The sequence below is a fragment of the Monodon monoceros genome, unplaced genomic scaffold, assembly GCF_005190385.1.
Source record: "Monodon monoceros isolate NGI ecotype Baffin Bay Population unplaced genomic scaffold, NGI_Narwhal_1 Super_Scaffold_18, whole genome shotgun sequence".
NCBI lineage: Eukaryota > Metazoa > Chordata > Mammalia > Artiodactyla > Monodontidae > Monodon > Monodon monoceros.
The window spans coordinates 92,002,045-92,020,619 of record NW_021703774.1 but is presented as its reverse complement, the minus strand read 5'-3'; the positions used below and the strand labels follow the sequence as shown (position 1 = coordinate 92,020,619).

At 42.3% G+C, this 18,575-nt stretch overlaps 1 protein-coding gene and 1 non-coding gene across 2 annotated transcripts in view; both read right to left on the bottom strand.

The window, feature by feature from the left end:
* Positions 1-4,801: 4,801 nt before the first annotated feature.
* LOC114897929 (SWI/SNF-related matrix-associated actin-dependent regulator of chromatin subfamily D member 2-like) overlaps positions 4,802-18,575 on the bottom strand; it is a 40,460-nt gene continuing 26,686 nt past the window's right edge. The window contains 4 exon segments of the mRNA XM_029226980.1: positions 4,802-5,746; positions 5,749-6,011; positions 6,014-6,323; positions 17,445-17,655. Of these exon segments, the coding sequence (XP_029082813.1) occupies positions 4,802-5,746; positions 5,749-6,011; positions 6,014-6,323; positions 17,445-17,655 (1,729 nt within the window).
* On the bottom strand, positions 15,557-15,663 carry LOC114900203. The gene has a single exon (XR_003794806.1). It is a non-coding gene; the product is annotated as a U6 spliceosomal RNA (small nuclear RNA).

Genomic DNA, 18,575 nt, shown 5'->3' with positions numbered 1-18,575 from the left:
GCTATCAGGGGCAAGAAAGAGGGAGGTGTCTCGGATGATTCTTAGATGTCTGGCTTGCTTATCAGAATGGAAGCTTGTGTCATTCACTGATAATGGTCACTGTAAGAAGACGTGGAGGGGGGGTATGAGGCTGGAAACAATGAATTCAATTGTGTGTTACGTTGTGTTTAAAATGCCTTTGAGATATCCAAGTAGACACGTTTAGTAGGTAATTGGTTATGTGAGTCTGGAACGCCAAAGAAAGGCCTGTACCTGAGAAATATTCACAGATTTGAGAGTCATGTGTAGGTGGGCAAAAATAGAAGTTGTTGATGTCGATATAAGAGCCTGAATATAGAAATTGGAGAGAGAGAAAGGCTAAGACAGAGACTTGAGGAAGTTCCATCACTTAATATCATTTAATTATTGGAAAGAGAAGGATGGTCATGCAAAGCAGAGAGAGGAGGAAGTGCCAGAGAATAGGAATAAACCAGGAGAGACTTGTGTGATGGAAGACTCATCCATGTCAGAAGCTGTGTATAGACTGAAAAGATGACTTGTCTATTTCCCCCACTGGACAAATAATTTTTTAAGCAATGAATGAATATTGAACAAGAGGTATGTCATCTTCAAGGAAGATAGATAATAGGGCATTAAGGGAAAATGGGGATGTCATAACAAAAGGTGGGACTGAGGAGAGAAGTAGAGATTTCTGAAAACACACTCATCATGAATGATGTTTGTGGTCAATTATTAGTGTTAGACTTAAAATATAGACCCTAAATAGATCACCTTTCTGTCTTCTAAACATCATGTGGATATAATGGCAAATTCCAGAAGGGGCAATCTGGTGAAGAGGAGCAGTGAGACCCTGTGTTATCTGGGAGGGCTCACAGAGAACACAAGGTGCAGGTGTGCTTGGCTGCTACTTACAGGGGCACTTTTTGATCTAAAGGGAATTCCGTAGCTACTGCTCTATAGCCATTTGAGGTGCAGGCATCAGAGCTCGGCATGAAACATTGCTGCTTTGACTAAAAATGCATTTATTTTAGTCACTCTCGCAAAGACTTAGATTACACATGGTAGATGCTGTCTGTAACAAACCCCAGACTTCACTGGCTTAGCCCAGTGGCAATTTGTCTCATTCATATAGTGTTTTTGTGTAGGTGTGTGGTAGTGGCATTCCCCAGGGTGATTTATGAACTCTGGGTCCTTCTAGCTTGTGGATCTACTGTCCCTTAAAGCCATGGAGGTTTCTGCTGAATCCTCTGCTTCCAGTAGGCCAGTGTGAGAAGAAAGAAGAGTGAGCATTATGACAGAGATTTTATTTATTATTTATTTATTTATTTATTTATTTATTTTTGCGGTACGCGGGCCTCTCACTGTTGTGGCCTCTCCCGTTGCGGAGCACAGGCTCCGGACGTGTAGGCTCAGCGGCCGTGGCTCACGGGCCCAGCTGCTCCGCTGCATGTGGGATCTTCCCGGACCGGGGCACGAACCCACGTCCCCTGCATCGGCAGGCGGACTCTCAACCACTGCGCCACCAGGGAAGCCCGACAGAGATTTTTTATTTTAATGGGCTGGGCTGGAAGTAGCGTCCACCCCTTCTACTCATATTCCAGGAGTCAGAACTCAGTCCTGGGGCCACACTCTACTACCAGGGAGTCTGGGCTGTGTACTCAAGTGGAAAGGAAAACAGATTTGTGGAAAGGAAAACAGATTTGGTAACCCTGTCCACCTCTCCCCTAAGGGTCTTTTTTCATTTTTTCTGCTAGTTTGAGGACCTAATTAAGCCCTAGTACCTTCCTTGCCAGAGAATTCTCTTTCTTTACTCAACATATTTCCTTTAAACTGTTTCTGCCTGTTGGCCTTAACTTTTACTTAAATGTCTTCTCAAGAGAGGAAAATATTTGGGGATGATTTCCCACAATTGTCTAATGATTATTTTCCAACCAAGAAGACTCCACCTCTGGCAACCAAGCTGATTTACTTCTCCAAAAACTATTACTTCTCTGACTTTACCTTTGAGTTTTTAAAAAAATATTTTTGAGATTCTATTTCAACAAAATTTGGGGGAAAGTGTTTATAGTTTGGCTTTTGTCTAAAACAGTGGTTCTTAAAATTTCAGAATTGCCTGGAGAGCTAGCCCACACCCAGAGGTTCTCATTTTCTGGGTCTAGGGTGTGGGATGAGAATTTGCATTTCTAACAAATCCCTAAGTGATTCTCAAGCTGCTCATTCAGAAACCACATTTTGAGAACACTTTTCTAAAATAAACTGCTTTTTATTTTTTTAAAGAGGACATCCTGCTTTCCTAACCCTGAGATTTTATTTGCATGTGAACCTAACACAATAGAAAATACATTTTAAAATCAGAAAAAAGCTTAGAGGTAGAAAATCTTAATCCTCGTTTTGAACCAGTCACTTTTTAGTCTGTAGTATGAAAGTAGGCAAGTCATTCTACCTCTCAGGGTTTCCATTTCTTTATTTATAAAATGATGATAGTAACACCTACTTTGCCTGGAACAAGAGATTTTGTCCCAGGCTAATGAGGAGCAGAACAGCCAGGAGATTGGCTTGTTTGTATGAAAAGGGAGATTTACGCTCCATCACAGAGTTTCCCCGGGGGGCTGATCACCCCCAGGGAAAACTATTATGTAGCCTCCACAAAAGAGGCTGCCTTCATTTTCTGGAAGGCAGTATACACCCAGTCCCTGGACTGAATTTTGAAACAATGCACCAGCAACGACACTGAAAAGTCAACACTGCATCCCTGTGATTCTCAATGCAGCTCTGTGACAGAATCACTGTGTAGCTTTGAAAAAAATGCCCAGGCCCTAGTCTCGGGCATTCTGAGGTGGGGTTTGGGTGTCCAAAATTGTGTCTTAGGTGCTAACTGAGGTTGAGAACCTTCCTGTGGGAAAGAGACTGGCCCTGTCCTGGTCAGCGAAGTGGGTTGCACTGTGACTTCCAGCTTACAGATGACAGACACATTCTGTGCACATCAAAGTTTGATTGCAGTGGGGATATTAAATTCCCATGCAGGGAGCATTCTATCACAGGACAAATGAGAGTATCAGAGCGGGCTTTTTAAGGCCCTGTGCTATTATGTTGAATGATAAACTGCTTGCAGGTGATTAAGCTGCCTCCACAGGCTTAGGCCCTCACTTCTTTTGCTTTTCAGGTGATGCCATCTATCTTTGTTTTTCTTTTTTTTTCCACCAAAGAGAAAGCACACACATGTTGAATTGCTGCAAAGCATCCTAGATACTAGAGAAGTAGGTTGAAGAAGGTGCTTCATGCTTAATTTCCCTAGTCATGCAGAACTGGATCAAATCTAATGTAACTATGTCGTAAGAAATTGGACAGCTATAAATAATCTTGGGTTTCAATATCTGATTTTGAGGTGTTATTTTGGTTTTTATCACTAGGATAAAGACAAGAAGAATGGTAATTGTGAGAAGGAAGTGAAACAGGCTAGTATGAGATTCAAATGCTGTTATGACCTCTGCTGCTTTTTCTGTATGTATCACTTGGATTTCTATTGTTCCAGCAGAAAAAATGGGCCAAAACCCATGTTGTTTATTTGATAAAGGAATGCTAAAACTTGCTCTCTGAGCTCTCCATGTTTACACTTTTGAAAAGCCACTATTAACATACTTGACATTAAAATAATTTGGCTTGAGTAATATTTGTCTCAGAATAACTTTCACTTGGTTCATATATAAGCACTAGATATTCAAATATTTAATGATTCCAGAAAGAGGCAACTAGAAAACACAAATCGTGGAGCTTCTGATGAACTAAACTCCGTAAGTTGAGTGAACACTTTAAGACCAAGACCTGTTATTTTCTTCAAATGTACTGATAAGGAAAGAGCAACTTTGTAATGGCTCTGTTATTTATTTATTTATTTTTACCACCAATAAACAAAGATTTATTTGGAAATTTCCAAACCTGCCAGAAGTGGCACTTGCCAAGCCCTAGGTCCACCCTCCTTACCAAGCTCCGAAGGGCAACGATAGTCCCCCCCCCACCTCTCCCCTGCACCTCCCCTGCACCTCCCCCTGCCCACACACACCCATGCCTCAGGCCACACCAGAGAACTAGTGTGTCCTCCCTCTAGGAGGCATTACCCCTGGGCCCAAGAGCTTGGGTGGCAGCCCTCTGGCTTCTCAGGAGATGATGGCGGCCAGAGCCGCTTGCATAGATTGAGAAAAGAAAATAAGGAAGGAGCCACCAAGTAGGGCTCCCTGAAAAACCCAAGCTTACCCCTGTACAAAATAAGTGGCTCCTGCATAGAAAAACCTGCTCCACGAATACTGCAAATACCCAAAGGAAAGGAAAAAAAGAACAGCAGCAAGGCTGGGCTGGTAGGAATGGCAAAGAACTTTGGTTTGGAAAGCCTAGGAAGAGGGTGAGCTGTGCCCCTCTTCCTTGCAAAACTCCCCAGAGCCAGCGCTGACACTCGCCCCAAGGGAGTCAGTAAACAAGCAAAGCCAGGGGCCTTTGGTTCTGAAAGGTCTCCATTATGATGTCAAAGCACAGCCTCCAGGTCCTACTTGGGCCTGCCTGCAGGGGGCAGAGGAGGCCTCTGCTGTGAATCCAATTAAAGCCAACGTGTAAGTAGTAAGGCTTTGGGGACCAAGCAACAAGGAATCCTATCACTACACTTATGAAACTAAAGCTGGGGAGCAGAGGGTGACAGGAGACACCCCTCACCCCCACATCCTACATGTCTGTGCCCCAGAGGGTGGTCCCCTTCCAGGCTGAGGAAGGGGTGGCTCCAGGGCTGGGAAGAAACGAAGGGATCCCTGAGCAGTTAGGTCAGGCAGATTCCCAGCACCTGTTCCAGTTCCTGCCTTTGCTGCTGCACCTTGGCAATGATGTGCCTCCCCACTGGTTCCTGGGCCCAGGGCTTGTGGTAGAAAACAGCTTGTCTCTCCTCCTCAGGATTCCCAATCACATCAGTGATAATCTTGAGGTCCCGGTGCTGGGAACGGAGCCATTCCTGGATGAAGTCCTGGGGGTCAGTGCTAAAACTGAGTGTGAGATCCCTCTGGGTCTTCAGCTGGTTGATGAACTCAATGGTCTCATGGATTTTGACATCAAGGGAGGCAATCTCCTGCTGATTGGTGGTAGAGGCCAGAAAATTGCTCATCTGGGCCTTGAGTGGGTCATCCACCTCCACATCAATGTCATAACAGCCTGTCTTCTTCTGGTTGTTAGGGTCCAAGCCAATTACACGGTTGACGACAATGGGGTCTGGATGCTGCAGCAACCTGGCTAGCTTCATGGGAATCTCAGAGAAACGCAGTCGGCCACAACTGAAGATCTGGTGGAAGTACCGGTTGCAGTTGACGTACTCCCGCTCGTGGCCGTCCTGCAGCTGGTTGTGTTTGACGTAGAGCCACAGGGCCTGCATGATGGCAGCCCTCGTGTGTGTGTGCACCCCCAGCAGCCTCCCCAGTCGGGGGTCCGACTTGTACTGGGGAGGCTGATGATCCAGCATGAGCAGGCGGGTGCACTTGACGTTGAGGTCTCCAGGCCGTTTCACCTGGAAGCCATCTGTCTCCTGGGTGGTGGGCATCCGGTGCCACTCCAGCAGGTGGTTGTCAGGCCCGTACAGTTCCTTGTCCAGCTCAATGACGAGGCTCTTAAAGAATGAAGAAAACTTCCTCTTCTGTTTCCTAAGATCATCCGGCAGTTTTCCCTCTACTCGGAGTTCCCAGGAAGCCACCTTGTCCCCTGCGGGGTTTCCCCCCGGGGGGTCCCTGCGGTTCCTGCACTATCACCTTCTACCTTGCTGGGACTGAACATATTAGAAATATAGATCCGCAGCTTTTGTTTTTGCGTCAGAGGCTTTTTGATGGCCTCCTGGATCTCCATCCGCTTTCGAGCAATGGTCTGGTCCAGCTTCCGCTCAAAAGCCAAGAGATCCATGCACGCCTGAGGCTCTGGGACAAGCTCCCAAATTCGCTGAGGTAGAACTTTATCTGCCACCTTCCTCCTCTTTAACCCCCGGCGCTGGCAGGCATCGGGGGCTGGTCCTGGGGCACAAGCAGGAGTTTTCAGAATGGGTCCATCATGGTGGGTGGCATGCCAGGTCGAAGTGGAGCAGCTGCGCCAAATGGGGAGCCGGCAGGGCGTCCCACCTGCAAGCCAGCCATGGGCATCTGACTGCCTGGTGACCTGCCTGGTACTGCGCCGCAGGGCCCGTGGGGTTCTTGGGGCAGAAGGCAGCAGCCCCCCACGCCTCCAGTAGGCCTGGGCCCCCTGAGCACCACTCCAGGCAGCGTGCTGGGTCCCGCTGGCGGAGGCGGAGCTCCCAGGGCGGCCTGGCTCTGTTATTTTGATAATTTTGACTGTCTGAGATAATGGAAATTTTTCATCAGATGCTGTCTGTGATCAATGCTTTCTGAGACCTCTCTTCTCCTAGAAACTTCTTTTTCTTGATTACCTCTTGGCTATGGCTTTTTGATGACCTAGGTTTGGTTTAGATGATTGCTTCTGGAAGAACTGTGTTAGCATCCTTGCGGTGGTGTGGAGCCTCCTGAGGAGGGAGAGGCAGGACAGGATTCTAGTTCAAGTCGTCGCAGTTAGTAGGAAACTGGGGCTTAGAACCAAATAGAATCAGTACCCCCAGTGTTTGAGGAGGGACACCCAGGACAGAACTGGCTTCAGACTCCGGACAAGGCTGAAACAGCTTATGTCAACTGAAGGCACCTTTTCTAAGTTCCAGCCGTCCATGGACATTGGAGAGCACATGTGCGGTTCCCCAGCCTGTTTTAGGCTCTGGGAACAAAAGCTGGCACTGTATTGCATTATACTGGAAACTGACTAGAAGAGGCTTAGGTTTTTATTGTTTACTTCCAGGAGGAGAGGGGAAAAATTAACTTGCAAATCAGGTGGATGAAAATTGAGAATGAGAAAGATTTGCTTGTTGAAGGTAACCCTGTTTTCTCTCTCTTTTATTAGGTGTTTGTGAAGAGGCAAGTAAGGCTGAAACCCCTTCTGTTCTTCAGGAATTCTTTTAAAAGTATTTTGTTCTTTGTCTTAGATTGAGACTGAAGATGTGACACCATACATTACTGTTATCACCTTCTGCAGCTGAAATACAGACTCCAGAACTGGATGTGGCATGGTGTAATTTTTCTAATTAGCCCTAGAACTCCACTTTAAAGGCTCAGACTGCGTGTCCTTTGGCATGACATCAGTCCGCCGCTGACTCTGAATGTCAGCAGGAGTCTAATTATTTGGGCCAAAGCATTTTGCCTAGAGTTTATATTTGTATTCAAAGAGAACTTCTGTGTAAGGAAAGAAAGGCTTTTTGTTATTATTGTTCCTCTTCTTTGGAATTAGCACCTATCTAAATTAATCCTCTCTAACTTCTCCTACTTCTTCAGTAGGTATACTTCCTAAACTTGTTTAGTAACCCACAAAAAGGGGAGTGATGGTCTTTTGATTAGCTTTCTAGAGATAGAAAATTCACAGCTATTAAATCCAAGCTGTATCTAATGTGAAGTTTCAACCTAATGAACAGCTGTAAGTATGCTGCCTTCCCACACAGTGGAACTTGATGGAAGCCCTGGTTTTACAGCTGCTGGTTATTGATTAAACAGCTAGGCTGTTTTGATGCTGCTTGTTTCTGTTGTTGCACTCATCATCTTAGGTTTGGAAGAATTATTGCAGATATTAACGTTATTAGAGTTATTAAAGGTCACTCACTAGTCTGTCCCCTCACCCACCCTATGCTGGTAACATCTTTACAACATCTCCCCCAAGTGGTTGTCTTGATCATGATAGAACCCACCTAATGACAGTGGGGAGAAAGCAGACTCCATAATCCAGCAGTTATAATTTAGAGTTATTCCTTAATATAGTTTATCTAAAACTATAGTGAACTCCAGCTTAGGAGAGGACCTGAATGTATAAATAGATAAGTTGATATAAAATGTGGTGAATGCTTTGATAGAGGCACAGATAAGTTGTTTAGAAACAGCTAACTGCGTGGGAGAACATGGGAAAGAATTTGTCTTGAAGGATAAGTACATGTGCTTATGCACTCGTGGTGTGTGTGTGTGTGTGTGTGTGTGTGTGTGTGTGTGTGTGTGTGTCTGTGTGGTGGGGCAGAGTATTTCCAGAGAGAGGATATAGGTGCAAAGATATGGAATTTAGGAAAGGCTGTGTTAAGACATGGTGAGAAATTCGGAATGACTGGATGGAACCTGCAATGGTGAGAGAGATGTCTTGAGGTAGGCTATTTGGAGTTTTGTTGCCCACTCAAAAAGTTTAGATTTTATCCTACAAGAAAAGAAGAGATTTCAAAGGGGTTAAAGCATCGGAGTGGCTTGATCAGATTTCAATTTTATGAAGATAATCCCAGTGGCAGTTTTGAGGACTCATTTGTTGGAGGAGAGACTGTTTCAAGGATACAGGTTGGATACAAAGTGCTCTGCCCTGCTGGCAGCCCATGTGTCCTATAATATTTCTGGTTCAGAAAGTAAAGTCACTGTCTATAGAGCCAGTCAGGCTTAACTGGTTGTGGTGGGTTCTTGTAAAATGTTACACCTAATGTTGTGTGAATACTGGCAAAGTGAAATAGGAAATCATGGCACAATCATGGATTGTGCGGGGAAATAAAAATTGACTTGAAATACTATCTTAAAGAATTTTAAGATGGGAAATATCTAGGTCATTGAGCAAGGTTTTTTTCCCATGAAATGCTCAACTTTAGTTTGGCTGGACATAGTCTGAGGCACATACTCAGTAATTTGATGATTTCAGCAGTATGTTATTCTGTGACATCCTTATGGATCAAAAAGTCACTATACAGGTCAAAATGAAATCATGTAAGTATTGTATTTTGAAAAGGAAATGTCAAAATAATATTATGAGAGGCTTTAGAAATTTGTATGTACTTAACATTCAGCTGGAATGTGGGGATTACTACTCTCAAACCAGTATAGGTGGTGCATTTTTTTTTTTTTTTTTTGCAGTACGCGGGCCTCTCACTGTTGTGGCCTCTCCCGTTGCGGAGCACAGGCTCCGGACGCGCAGGCTCAGCGGCCATGGCTCACGGGCCTAGCCACTCTGCGGCATGTGGGATCTTCCCGGACCAGGGCACGAACCTGTGTCCCTTGCATCGGCAGGTGGACTCTCAACCACTGCGCCACCAGGGAAGCCCTAGGTGGTACATTTTTGATTGCCTTTCAGGAAATGCATTGGTGCTCAGAAGGTGAGGAGTTTTGAACTTTTTAGCTCTCACCCACGCGTTTACTTCTGCCCTACGATGTTTACGTCATCTGCCCTTTTTGTTTTGCTGGCTAACCAATTCCCATTCTCCACATGCCGTAAACAACTATTCCTAAGATAGGTAATGTCACAAACAGAAATTTATCTGTTTCAGAAAAAGATGAGGGGGGAAATATGCCTGAATTAAAGCCATGAAACAGATCCTCGAATTTCCTCGCTAATGTAATGTGAGAAATAGGCTTCCAATAGTTTATTTTTATTCATGTTATTTATTTAGTAGCATCACCACGCGGAAGAAAGTAGATTTGTTACCAACTGACAAAAGAGTTCAGTCTGGACACTGGTTGTCTTTGCTGTGGGGCTGGCTGGCTCCCGTGCTTTGTCATCTCTCAGAGTTTTCCTGATAAATAAATATGTGTTGGTCAGAATTGATCTCTGGCATTATTGTCAACGGCACCCATGAGTTGGCCCACAACTGCACATTTTCCTGCAACTGGTCTGTGGCTGCACCCTATCATTTCATATTCACAGCCTGCTCCATCAGGCTAATAAATCAGCTGTTTCTTATGCATGACATTCTGTGTTGTGTGACTGACGGATAACTGCAGCATTTTAAGTCTTGTTCTAGAGTCTCCATTATGCTGCCAGCCTCTCCGTTATACTCTATAAAAATGTTTCCTGTTATGGGCTATCAGAAGCAAAAGTAGGTTGTTTTAGAGTCAGAGCAATTGGAACCCTGTAAAGTACTGCTAGATTAGCAGGCATGGGTAGATGAGGAGAAGCTGTTTGGAAAAAGATGTGCTTAAGGGCATCAAACATAAGCACAAAAATTACCTTTTTCATGGCCCTGCATATATGGACATAGATAGAGTAGCTTCTGTGGAAGCTGTGATTCAGTACGAGCTGGAAAACTTCTTTCTAAGAGGTCTGGAGACTTGTTAGAAGAAAGACAAGCACAGGTGACTGACACTCGTTAAGTACTTTGTGTCCAGTGCTGTGCTATGTTCTACTGCACATATTAGGTCATTGATTCTCAAATAACTCTGAGAAACAGGGATTTCTATCCCCTCCCCCTTTTTTTTGGCCATGGTTTGTGGCATGTGGGATCTTAGTTCTGTGACTAGGGATTGAACCCTCGCCGCCTGCAGTAGAAGTGCTGAGTCTAAACCACTGGACAATGGCCAGGGAAATCCCTCTATTCCCTTTTTTTCGTTAACGTGTAAGAAACAAAGTCTGAGAAATTGTGGAACTTTCTTGCTTTCTCACAATGACTACAGTTCTGTGGCCCTTCCTGTGCCCTTTTCATGACCCTCTCCATGCTCCCAACTGAATGGCTCCCCAGGGAAAAGCTCTATCTCTAACCAGCTCTGGAGATTCTGGGAGGACTTGACAGGGCCCCAGCAAGTTGCTTCTTGAGGTTTCAGTGGCTCAATGGCTAGAGACTGTTCGTCCTAACAACACGAAAGCAGACTTCAGTGTAGTCTGTTTCTACTGATAAATTACATACACTGTTTATATTAGCAAATAATGTGGCAATTTAAAAATCATGTTTATCAAATCATTATTATGTCTTAGGGTTCTGTAGAGCACAGTCTGATAACTACAAGCTTAATATATTCCAGTAAATGGATTAACTCCTTTGACATGTGTGTCTTCCTATCTCTTCTTACCTTGAAGTCTTGACCTTCTTACATTTATTCATGGTCATTCATTAGCTCCAGGGAAGGTTTTTAGAGCATGGCTCTGCAACAACAGTGAAGTTCTTGGCTTATGAGTTGTAAGAATCTGGAATTTGAGCATCAGAGGCCTTAGTCCTGAGATCAGTGGGCAGAATTTATGGCCTAAGTGATAGATTTGGAAGAATATGTTGTGGGTCAGAGGCACTTTTTCTAATATCCAGATAGATGAAGATTCTGTGTGATGATGAGTGAGAGGAGATAAATCAGAAGAGACACACAGAGCACTTCTGACGGGTCTCCTGAGAAGGATCCAACACTCTTTCCAGACTCTTGGGATGTAATCATTTTAAAATATAGTTTTAAACAAAAGTTGTGTATGTTTAAGGTGTACAATATCATGATTTGATGTTTATATATGGGTATAGTGAAATGATTATTATAGTTAAGCTAACCAGCATGCTGTCTCCTCACATAGTTATTTGTGTGTGTGTGTGATGAGAACGCCTGAAATCTACTCTCTTATCATAACTTCAATTTCAATACAGTATTATTAATTATGGTCATCATGCTGTATATTATTCTTTAGACTTGTTTATACTACATAACGGCCAACAACTTTGACCAATACCCTTGACCCTTGACCAATACCTCCCTTATTTCCCCTCCCCTCCTCCCTGCTTGGCCCAGCCCTGGTAACTTATGTTCTAGTCTCTGTTTCAATGAATTCAACTCTTTTTTTTAAAGACTACACATATAATTAAGATCATACAATATCTTCTTCATGTGTCTGGCTTATTTCACTTAGCATTATGTCCTCCAGTTTCACCCATGTTGATGCAAATGGAAAGATTTCCCTCCTTTTCATAGCTGAATAATATGTCAGTGTGTGTGTGTGTGTGTGTGTGTGTGCGTGTGTGTGTGTGTAAAATCTCAAGCTCTGAACTTGGATTCAAATGATCTTGTATTGCTAGTTTCCCCAGGTGCTTGGCAAAAGCATTATAAAATCCTGTTTGGAAGATAATAAATTGATACTACTAATAATTTTCAAATAACATATTTAACATACAATAAGAACATCTAGATCCAAAGGACAAGACTCCTCTGGGTGAGAAACCTCAGTTAATAGGAGCAGATCCATAAAGACTGTAGATACTGAAATTATCAGACAAAAACTATGAAACTATGGTTACTATGGTTCTGAGAAAATAAACATCAAATATAAAACCGTGGCAGGTAACTGAAAATTATGAGGAGTGACACAGCGCATTAAAGTATATATTTTAGAACTAACTTCAACAATTGAAATAAAGAGCACAATGAATGAGTTTAATAGCAGATTAGACAAAACTGATAAGAAAATTGGTGAACTGGATGACATGATGGAAGAAATTAATCACAATTAAGTAGAGAGAAGCTAATTTATGGAAAATATTGAAGGAAGGGTAACAGAAATAGAGGGTACAGTGAGAAGGGCTGCCATAAGTGGAGTCCAAGAAGGAGAGGAAAGAGAGAGAATGTGACAGGTGGAATATCTGAAGACAATGACTGAGAATTTTCTGTAACTTATAAAATACACAGATTCAAATATCCTAAGGATGACAAATAAAAAGAAATCCACACTTAGACATATCAGAGTGAAACATATGCAAATATATGTATGAAATAGGCCAAGTTTACTAATAGATGTACATATACACACCTGAAAATCTCTGTATGTCTCTTAATCTTTAAAGTATCTGGAAATAGCACTGTAAAGTTGGCATCATCTAACAGTGTGTGAAGTCCTGGTGCTACTAATGGAGCCGGCTCCTTCACAGCCATTGCTCCCCTCCTTGAATGTGCACAAAAAGCCTGCAATCAAAAGGAGTGAAATTCATTTAGAAGAACAGGCATTCGCTCTAATTGGAAAGGTAAGCGTCACAGTCTTGTGTAAATGCACTTTCTTCAGCAGCACATGTTGAATCCTTATTTTCCCATTCAGTCTTTTTAGCTATTTTTACAGAAGCTGAGAATTCTTTAGCAGATTTGTGTCTTTGTATGTGTTCAGTGATATCACTATGACCTTCATAGTGGCTGGTAAATGTTGACAAGTTTTGCAAGTTACATGGTCATCATTAACTTTCTCAGAGATAAAGATGTAGCACTTATTTTTTTCATTAAACACACTGTTCCATTCTTTTGAACTCATTACTGCTAAGAGGGTTTATTGTAAATTGAAAAATGATGAAAATAATAAAACAAACAGCTATACATTTATAAGTTACATTGAAATAAAGACAACCACCACTGTAGCAAGTGTGTTCAGACTACTCTTCTTATGCTACGCAGCAGGATTCCTCATCATCTATTTTCCAGGCATACTTCTTGTAGACCTAGCCTATAATTTCCCATTTTCCACTGACTCTGCTGATTGGATGCCTGTGGCTTCATGCATATCATCAGTATAGGGTATGGCCTAATTAGCTGGTGGACCAGATTGTTGTCAAGGGCAACAGCATTCCTGTTTGAGTGCAATTGTTTTATCAGTAAGCTTCTGCATGCTTTCCTTGAAAGGAAAATGTTAGTTCTGTTGTGTATGAGAAAGACTTGGAAAAAGAGAAAAGGCTTAAGACACTTAGGATTAAAATATCAAACATCTAGAAATAAATTTATGGAAAAAACTATAAAACTTTATTAAAATAAACTAAAAAGACTGACATAGAGAAATAGATATTGGTTATAGACTAGAAGATTCAAATTTGCCAAAATGTCTTTTCCCTAAACTTATTTATGGATTTAATTCAAATCCAATAAAAATTGCAGTAGGGTTTTTTGTGTGTGTGTGTAGAATGTGAAAAGTTGATTCTAAAATTTATATGGAACTACAAAGATTAAAGAATAGCCAAGTTAATATAAGTCTACATTAATTTATACCCTGTGGTATTAGCACAAGGACAAACAGGGGAATGAAGAGAATAGAGTGTCTAGGAATGGAACCAGATACATATGGCAAAGTAACACTGCAGAGCAGTAGGGGAAAGGCTAGTATTTTCAACAATGGTTCTGGGACTACTGGACAACATTTATTGTAGAAAAAAAAATTGGATCTCCTGTCACACCTAACACAAAAATCAATTCCAGGTGGGTTACAAACTTACATATAAAAAAAAAAATCAAACTTGTACTGGATAAAAAAGAGAATATCTTCATGACCTGAGATAGGAAATGATTTCTTTTTTTAAATTAATTTTTATTGGAGTATAGTTGCTTTACAATGTTGTGTGAGTTTCTACTGTACAGCAAAGTGAATCAGATATATGTATACATGTATCCCCACTTTTTTGGATTTCCTTCCCATTTAGGTCACCACAGAGCACTGAGTAGAGTTCCCTTAGCTATACAGTAGGTTCTCATTAGTTATCTATCTTATACATAGTATCAATAGTGTATATACATCCATCCCAGTCTCCCAATTCATCCCATCCCCCCTTTCCTCCCTTGGTGTCCATACATTTGTTCTCTACGTCTGTCTCTCTACATCTGCTTTGCAAATAAGATCATCTATACCATTTTTCTAGATTCTGCATATATGTGTTAATATATGATATACGTTTTTCTCTTTCTGACTTACTTCACTCTGTATGACAGTCTCTAGGTCCATCCACATCTCTACAAATGACCCAATTTCATTCCTTTTTATGGCTAATACTCCATTGTATATATGTACCACATCTTCTTTATCCATTCCTCTGTTGATGGACATTTAGGTTATTTCCATGTCCTGGCTATTGTAAATAGTGCTGCAATGAATATTGGGGTGCATGTGTCTTTCTGAATTATGGTTTTCTCTGGGTATATACCCAGTAGTGGGATTGCTGGGTCATATGTTAGTTCTGTTTTTAGTTCTTTATGGAACCTCCATACTGTTCTCCACAGTGGCTGTATCAATTTACATTCCCACCAACAGTGCAAAAGTGTTCCCTTTTCTCCACACCCTCTCCAGCATTTGTTTGTAGATTTTTTATGATGGCCATTCTGACCAGTGTAAAGTGATACCTCATTGTAGTTTTGATTTGCATTTCTCTAATAATTAGTGATGTTAAGCATTTTTTTCATGTGTTTATTGGCCATCTGTATATCTTCTTTGGAGAAATGTCTGTTTAGGTCTTCTGCCCATTTTTTGATTGGGTTGTTTGTGTTTTTGATATTGAGCTGCATGAGCTGTTTGTATATTTTGGAGATTAATCCTTTGTCAGTTGCTTCATTTGCAAATATTTTCTCCCATTCTGGGGTTGTCTTTTCATCTCATTTATGGTTTCCTTTGCTGTGCAAAAGCTTTTAAGTTTCATTAGGTCCCATTCGTTAATTTTTGTTTTTATTTTCATTACTCTAGGAAGTGGGTCAGAAAGATCCTGCTGCGATTTATGTCAAAGAGTGTTCTTCCTACGTTTTCCTCTAAGAATTTTATAGTGTCTGGCCTTACATTCAGGTCTTTAATCCATTTTGAGTTTATTTCTGTGTATGGTATTGGGGAGTGTTCTAATTTCATTCTTTTACATGTAGCTGTCCAGTTTTCCCAGCACCACTTATTGAAGAGACTGTCTTTTCTTCAGTGTATATTCTTACCTCCTTTGTCATAGATTAGGTGAACATATGTGCATGGGAAAAATATGGAACGCTTCATGAATTTGCATGTCATCCTTGTGTAGGGGCCATGCTAATCTTCTCTGTATCGTTCCAACTTTAGTATATGTGCTGCCAAAGGGAGCACGGAAATGATTTCTTAAACATGACGCAGGGCTTCCCTGGTGGTGCAGTGGTTAAGAATCCACCTGCCAATGCAGGGGACACAGGTTTGAGCCTTGGTCTGGGAAGATCACACATGCCACAGAGCAACTAAGCCTCTGTGCCACATTACTGAGCTTGTGCTCTAGAGCCCACGAGCCACAACTACTGAGCTCGCGTGCCACAACTACTGAAGCCCGCATGCCTAGAGCCCGAGCTCCGCAACAAGAGAGGCCACTGCAGTGAGAAGCCTGCGCACCACAACCAAGAGTAGCCCTCACTCGCCCGCGTGCAGCAACAAAGACCCAATGCAGCCAAAAATAAATAAAATAAATTTTTAAAAAATGATGCAAAAGGCACTAATTAAAAGGAGAAGATCAATAAAGTTGATTTCATTAAAATTAAGTTCCCTTCATTGACATACACTATTAAGATAGTAAAAAGCAACCATAGGGCGGGAGAACATATTTCCAACAATTTTAACCAAAATATTCAGAATACATAGAGAATTGTTACAAATGATTAAAAAAAACCCCAAAAGCAATGCTGCCAATTCAATAGAAAAATGGGCAAGAGAATCCACTAATGAGGAAATCCAAATGACCAATGTACATTTAAAATGGCATCCAACCTCATTGGGAAGCAGAAAAAGCACATCAAAACCTCAATGAGAAACCATTGCTTACCCACTAGATTGGAGAAAATTTAAAAGTAGGACAATTCCAAGGCAAGAACATGGAGCAATAAGAACTTTCAAAAACTGGTGGCAGTAAACACTGATCCAGTCATTTTGGAAAATGCTTTGGCACTATCCAGTAATGTGCAGTTGTGCATATCCAGAAATTCCTCTCTCAGAGATATGTTCTATTTTTGAAATGCATACTTATGTGCACTACCGTACACTTGACAGGAATGTGCAATGTTGCGTACAATAGCCTCAAATGGGATCCTGCCAAACATCCATCTACAGTAAAATGAATAGACAAACGGTTTATTCATGTAATGGAATAACATTCAGTAGTGAAAAATTTAAAACTACAGCTGTGTGCAACATAACATCAACAAAAGAAACAAGACAAAAACAGATAAAGTAACCCACATTGATTAGGGGTTCCTGCTTCTGTCGCAAAACTATGAAACAAAGCAGGGACACATTAACCTAACAGTCAGGAGAGTGGTTACCCCAAGGGAGGCAAGAGTTTGAGATGAGCAAGGAACATGGTGGGGAAGTTACTTATCCTCCTGATTTGGTCCCGAACAAGGATCCTTCTGCCCAGTGTCATCTGAGCCAATAGAATGAGACCAAGCAAAAGAAAGTTTTTTGTTTTTTAATTTTATTTATTTATTTACTTTTTGGCTGTGTTGGGTTCTCGTTTCTGCGCCAGGGCTTTCTCCAGTTGTGGTGAGCAGAGGCCGCTCTTCATCGAGGTGCGCGGGCCTCTTACTGTCGGGCCTCTCGTTCCAGAGCACAGGCTCCAGACGCGCAGGCTCAGTAATTCTGGCTCACGAGCCCAGTTGTTCTCCGGCATGGGGGATCTTTCCAGACCAGGGCTCGAACCAGCGTTCCCTGCATGGGCAGGACGCCCGGAAAGTTTTATTCTTTGATGAAAGAATGGAGAGAGGCGAGATCACCCTGTAGAGTACCGGCTCTCCCTGGCTGCCCGGAGGTAGGGCTGCTTTACAGGGTTTTCTTCAGCGGGGAGGGGGTGGAGTTCTCTTGGGGGCGGAGTTCTCTCAGGGGCGGATTTCTCCCAGGGCTGGCACAACCGCTTGCGGCTTTAGATCACGGTGCCGGGTGCAGAGACGCTGCAGACGGGCTGCCGCCGCCATCTTGACTTGCTGTGTCGTTCGTGGAGCTTCTGCCCTGTGTCCCACGGAGCTGAGGTGTCGGCGCAGCTGTTTGTGCACTAGAACTCTGGTCTGAAGTGCTGGGTGCCAGGTCTCTTCACACGGCCCCCTATGAGCAACTGAAACTAGACTACGCACAGAGGAAAAGAAAAATGAAAGGTTAGACTTTTTAAATTACCCAGATTCTATTTTCATTTCCCGGGAATAGTCAACGGGCTTTGCCAGTGATAGCAGCATTCTCTAATGCTGATGATGTTCACTATCTTGATCTTGGTGAGTGTTACACAGGGATCCACACTACTATAATTTGTTAAACTGTGTAGTTTGTTATAACTTGTTAAACTGTACACAATATTTTATACACTTTTCTTCATGTCATATTTCATAATTTAGAAATGTTTAAGCATATGCAGGGTACGGAGGGAATACAAAGAAAGGAGTCCTTTCTATGGGAGGGAGGAAGTAGGAAAGGCTTTTTAAGAGGTTTCCGGTGAGCTAAGTTGGGAAGTGACTCAAGGAGTAGGAGGGTACCGTCAGACTTTGATTCCTGTCACAAATGCTTACTTGTGTGTTAGTGTCCAGACTGGGAAGACTGTTTCAACTTGGTGGGAGTGGAAAGATGATGGCGATGAATACACTGGGCAAAAAAAAAAAAAAGCAACCAATTTAAGGTCCATAGGCTACAGATAGAATATAGTTAAGTGTTGTCCTGGGCAGTATGGTTTAGTTGTATGACATTACTGGTTCATTTATTCAGTAATTAATCCATTCATTCAACAAATATTTTCTGAGCATCCGCTCTGTGCTGTGTATTACTCAAGATCCTGGGGCTAATGTGTTTTCATTGACCATGATTAGCATGGGATTACTATAGGCATCTGCTTATTTTCCAGAGTAGGTTGAGTGGTTTGGGATCCTACGGTCACTGCAGAATAGACCTTTGCTTCTGGATCTCCTCCAAAATAGCCCAAATCAAATGTGTTCCTTGATGTAAGGTCCATGAGATTATGTGGGTTTTCCTCAGCGTCACCCATGGCATCTGGGTCTTTA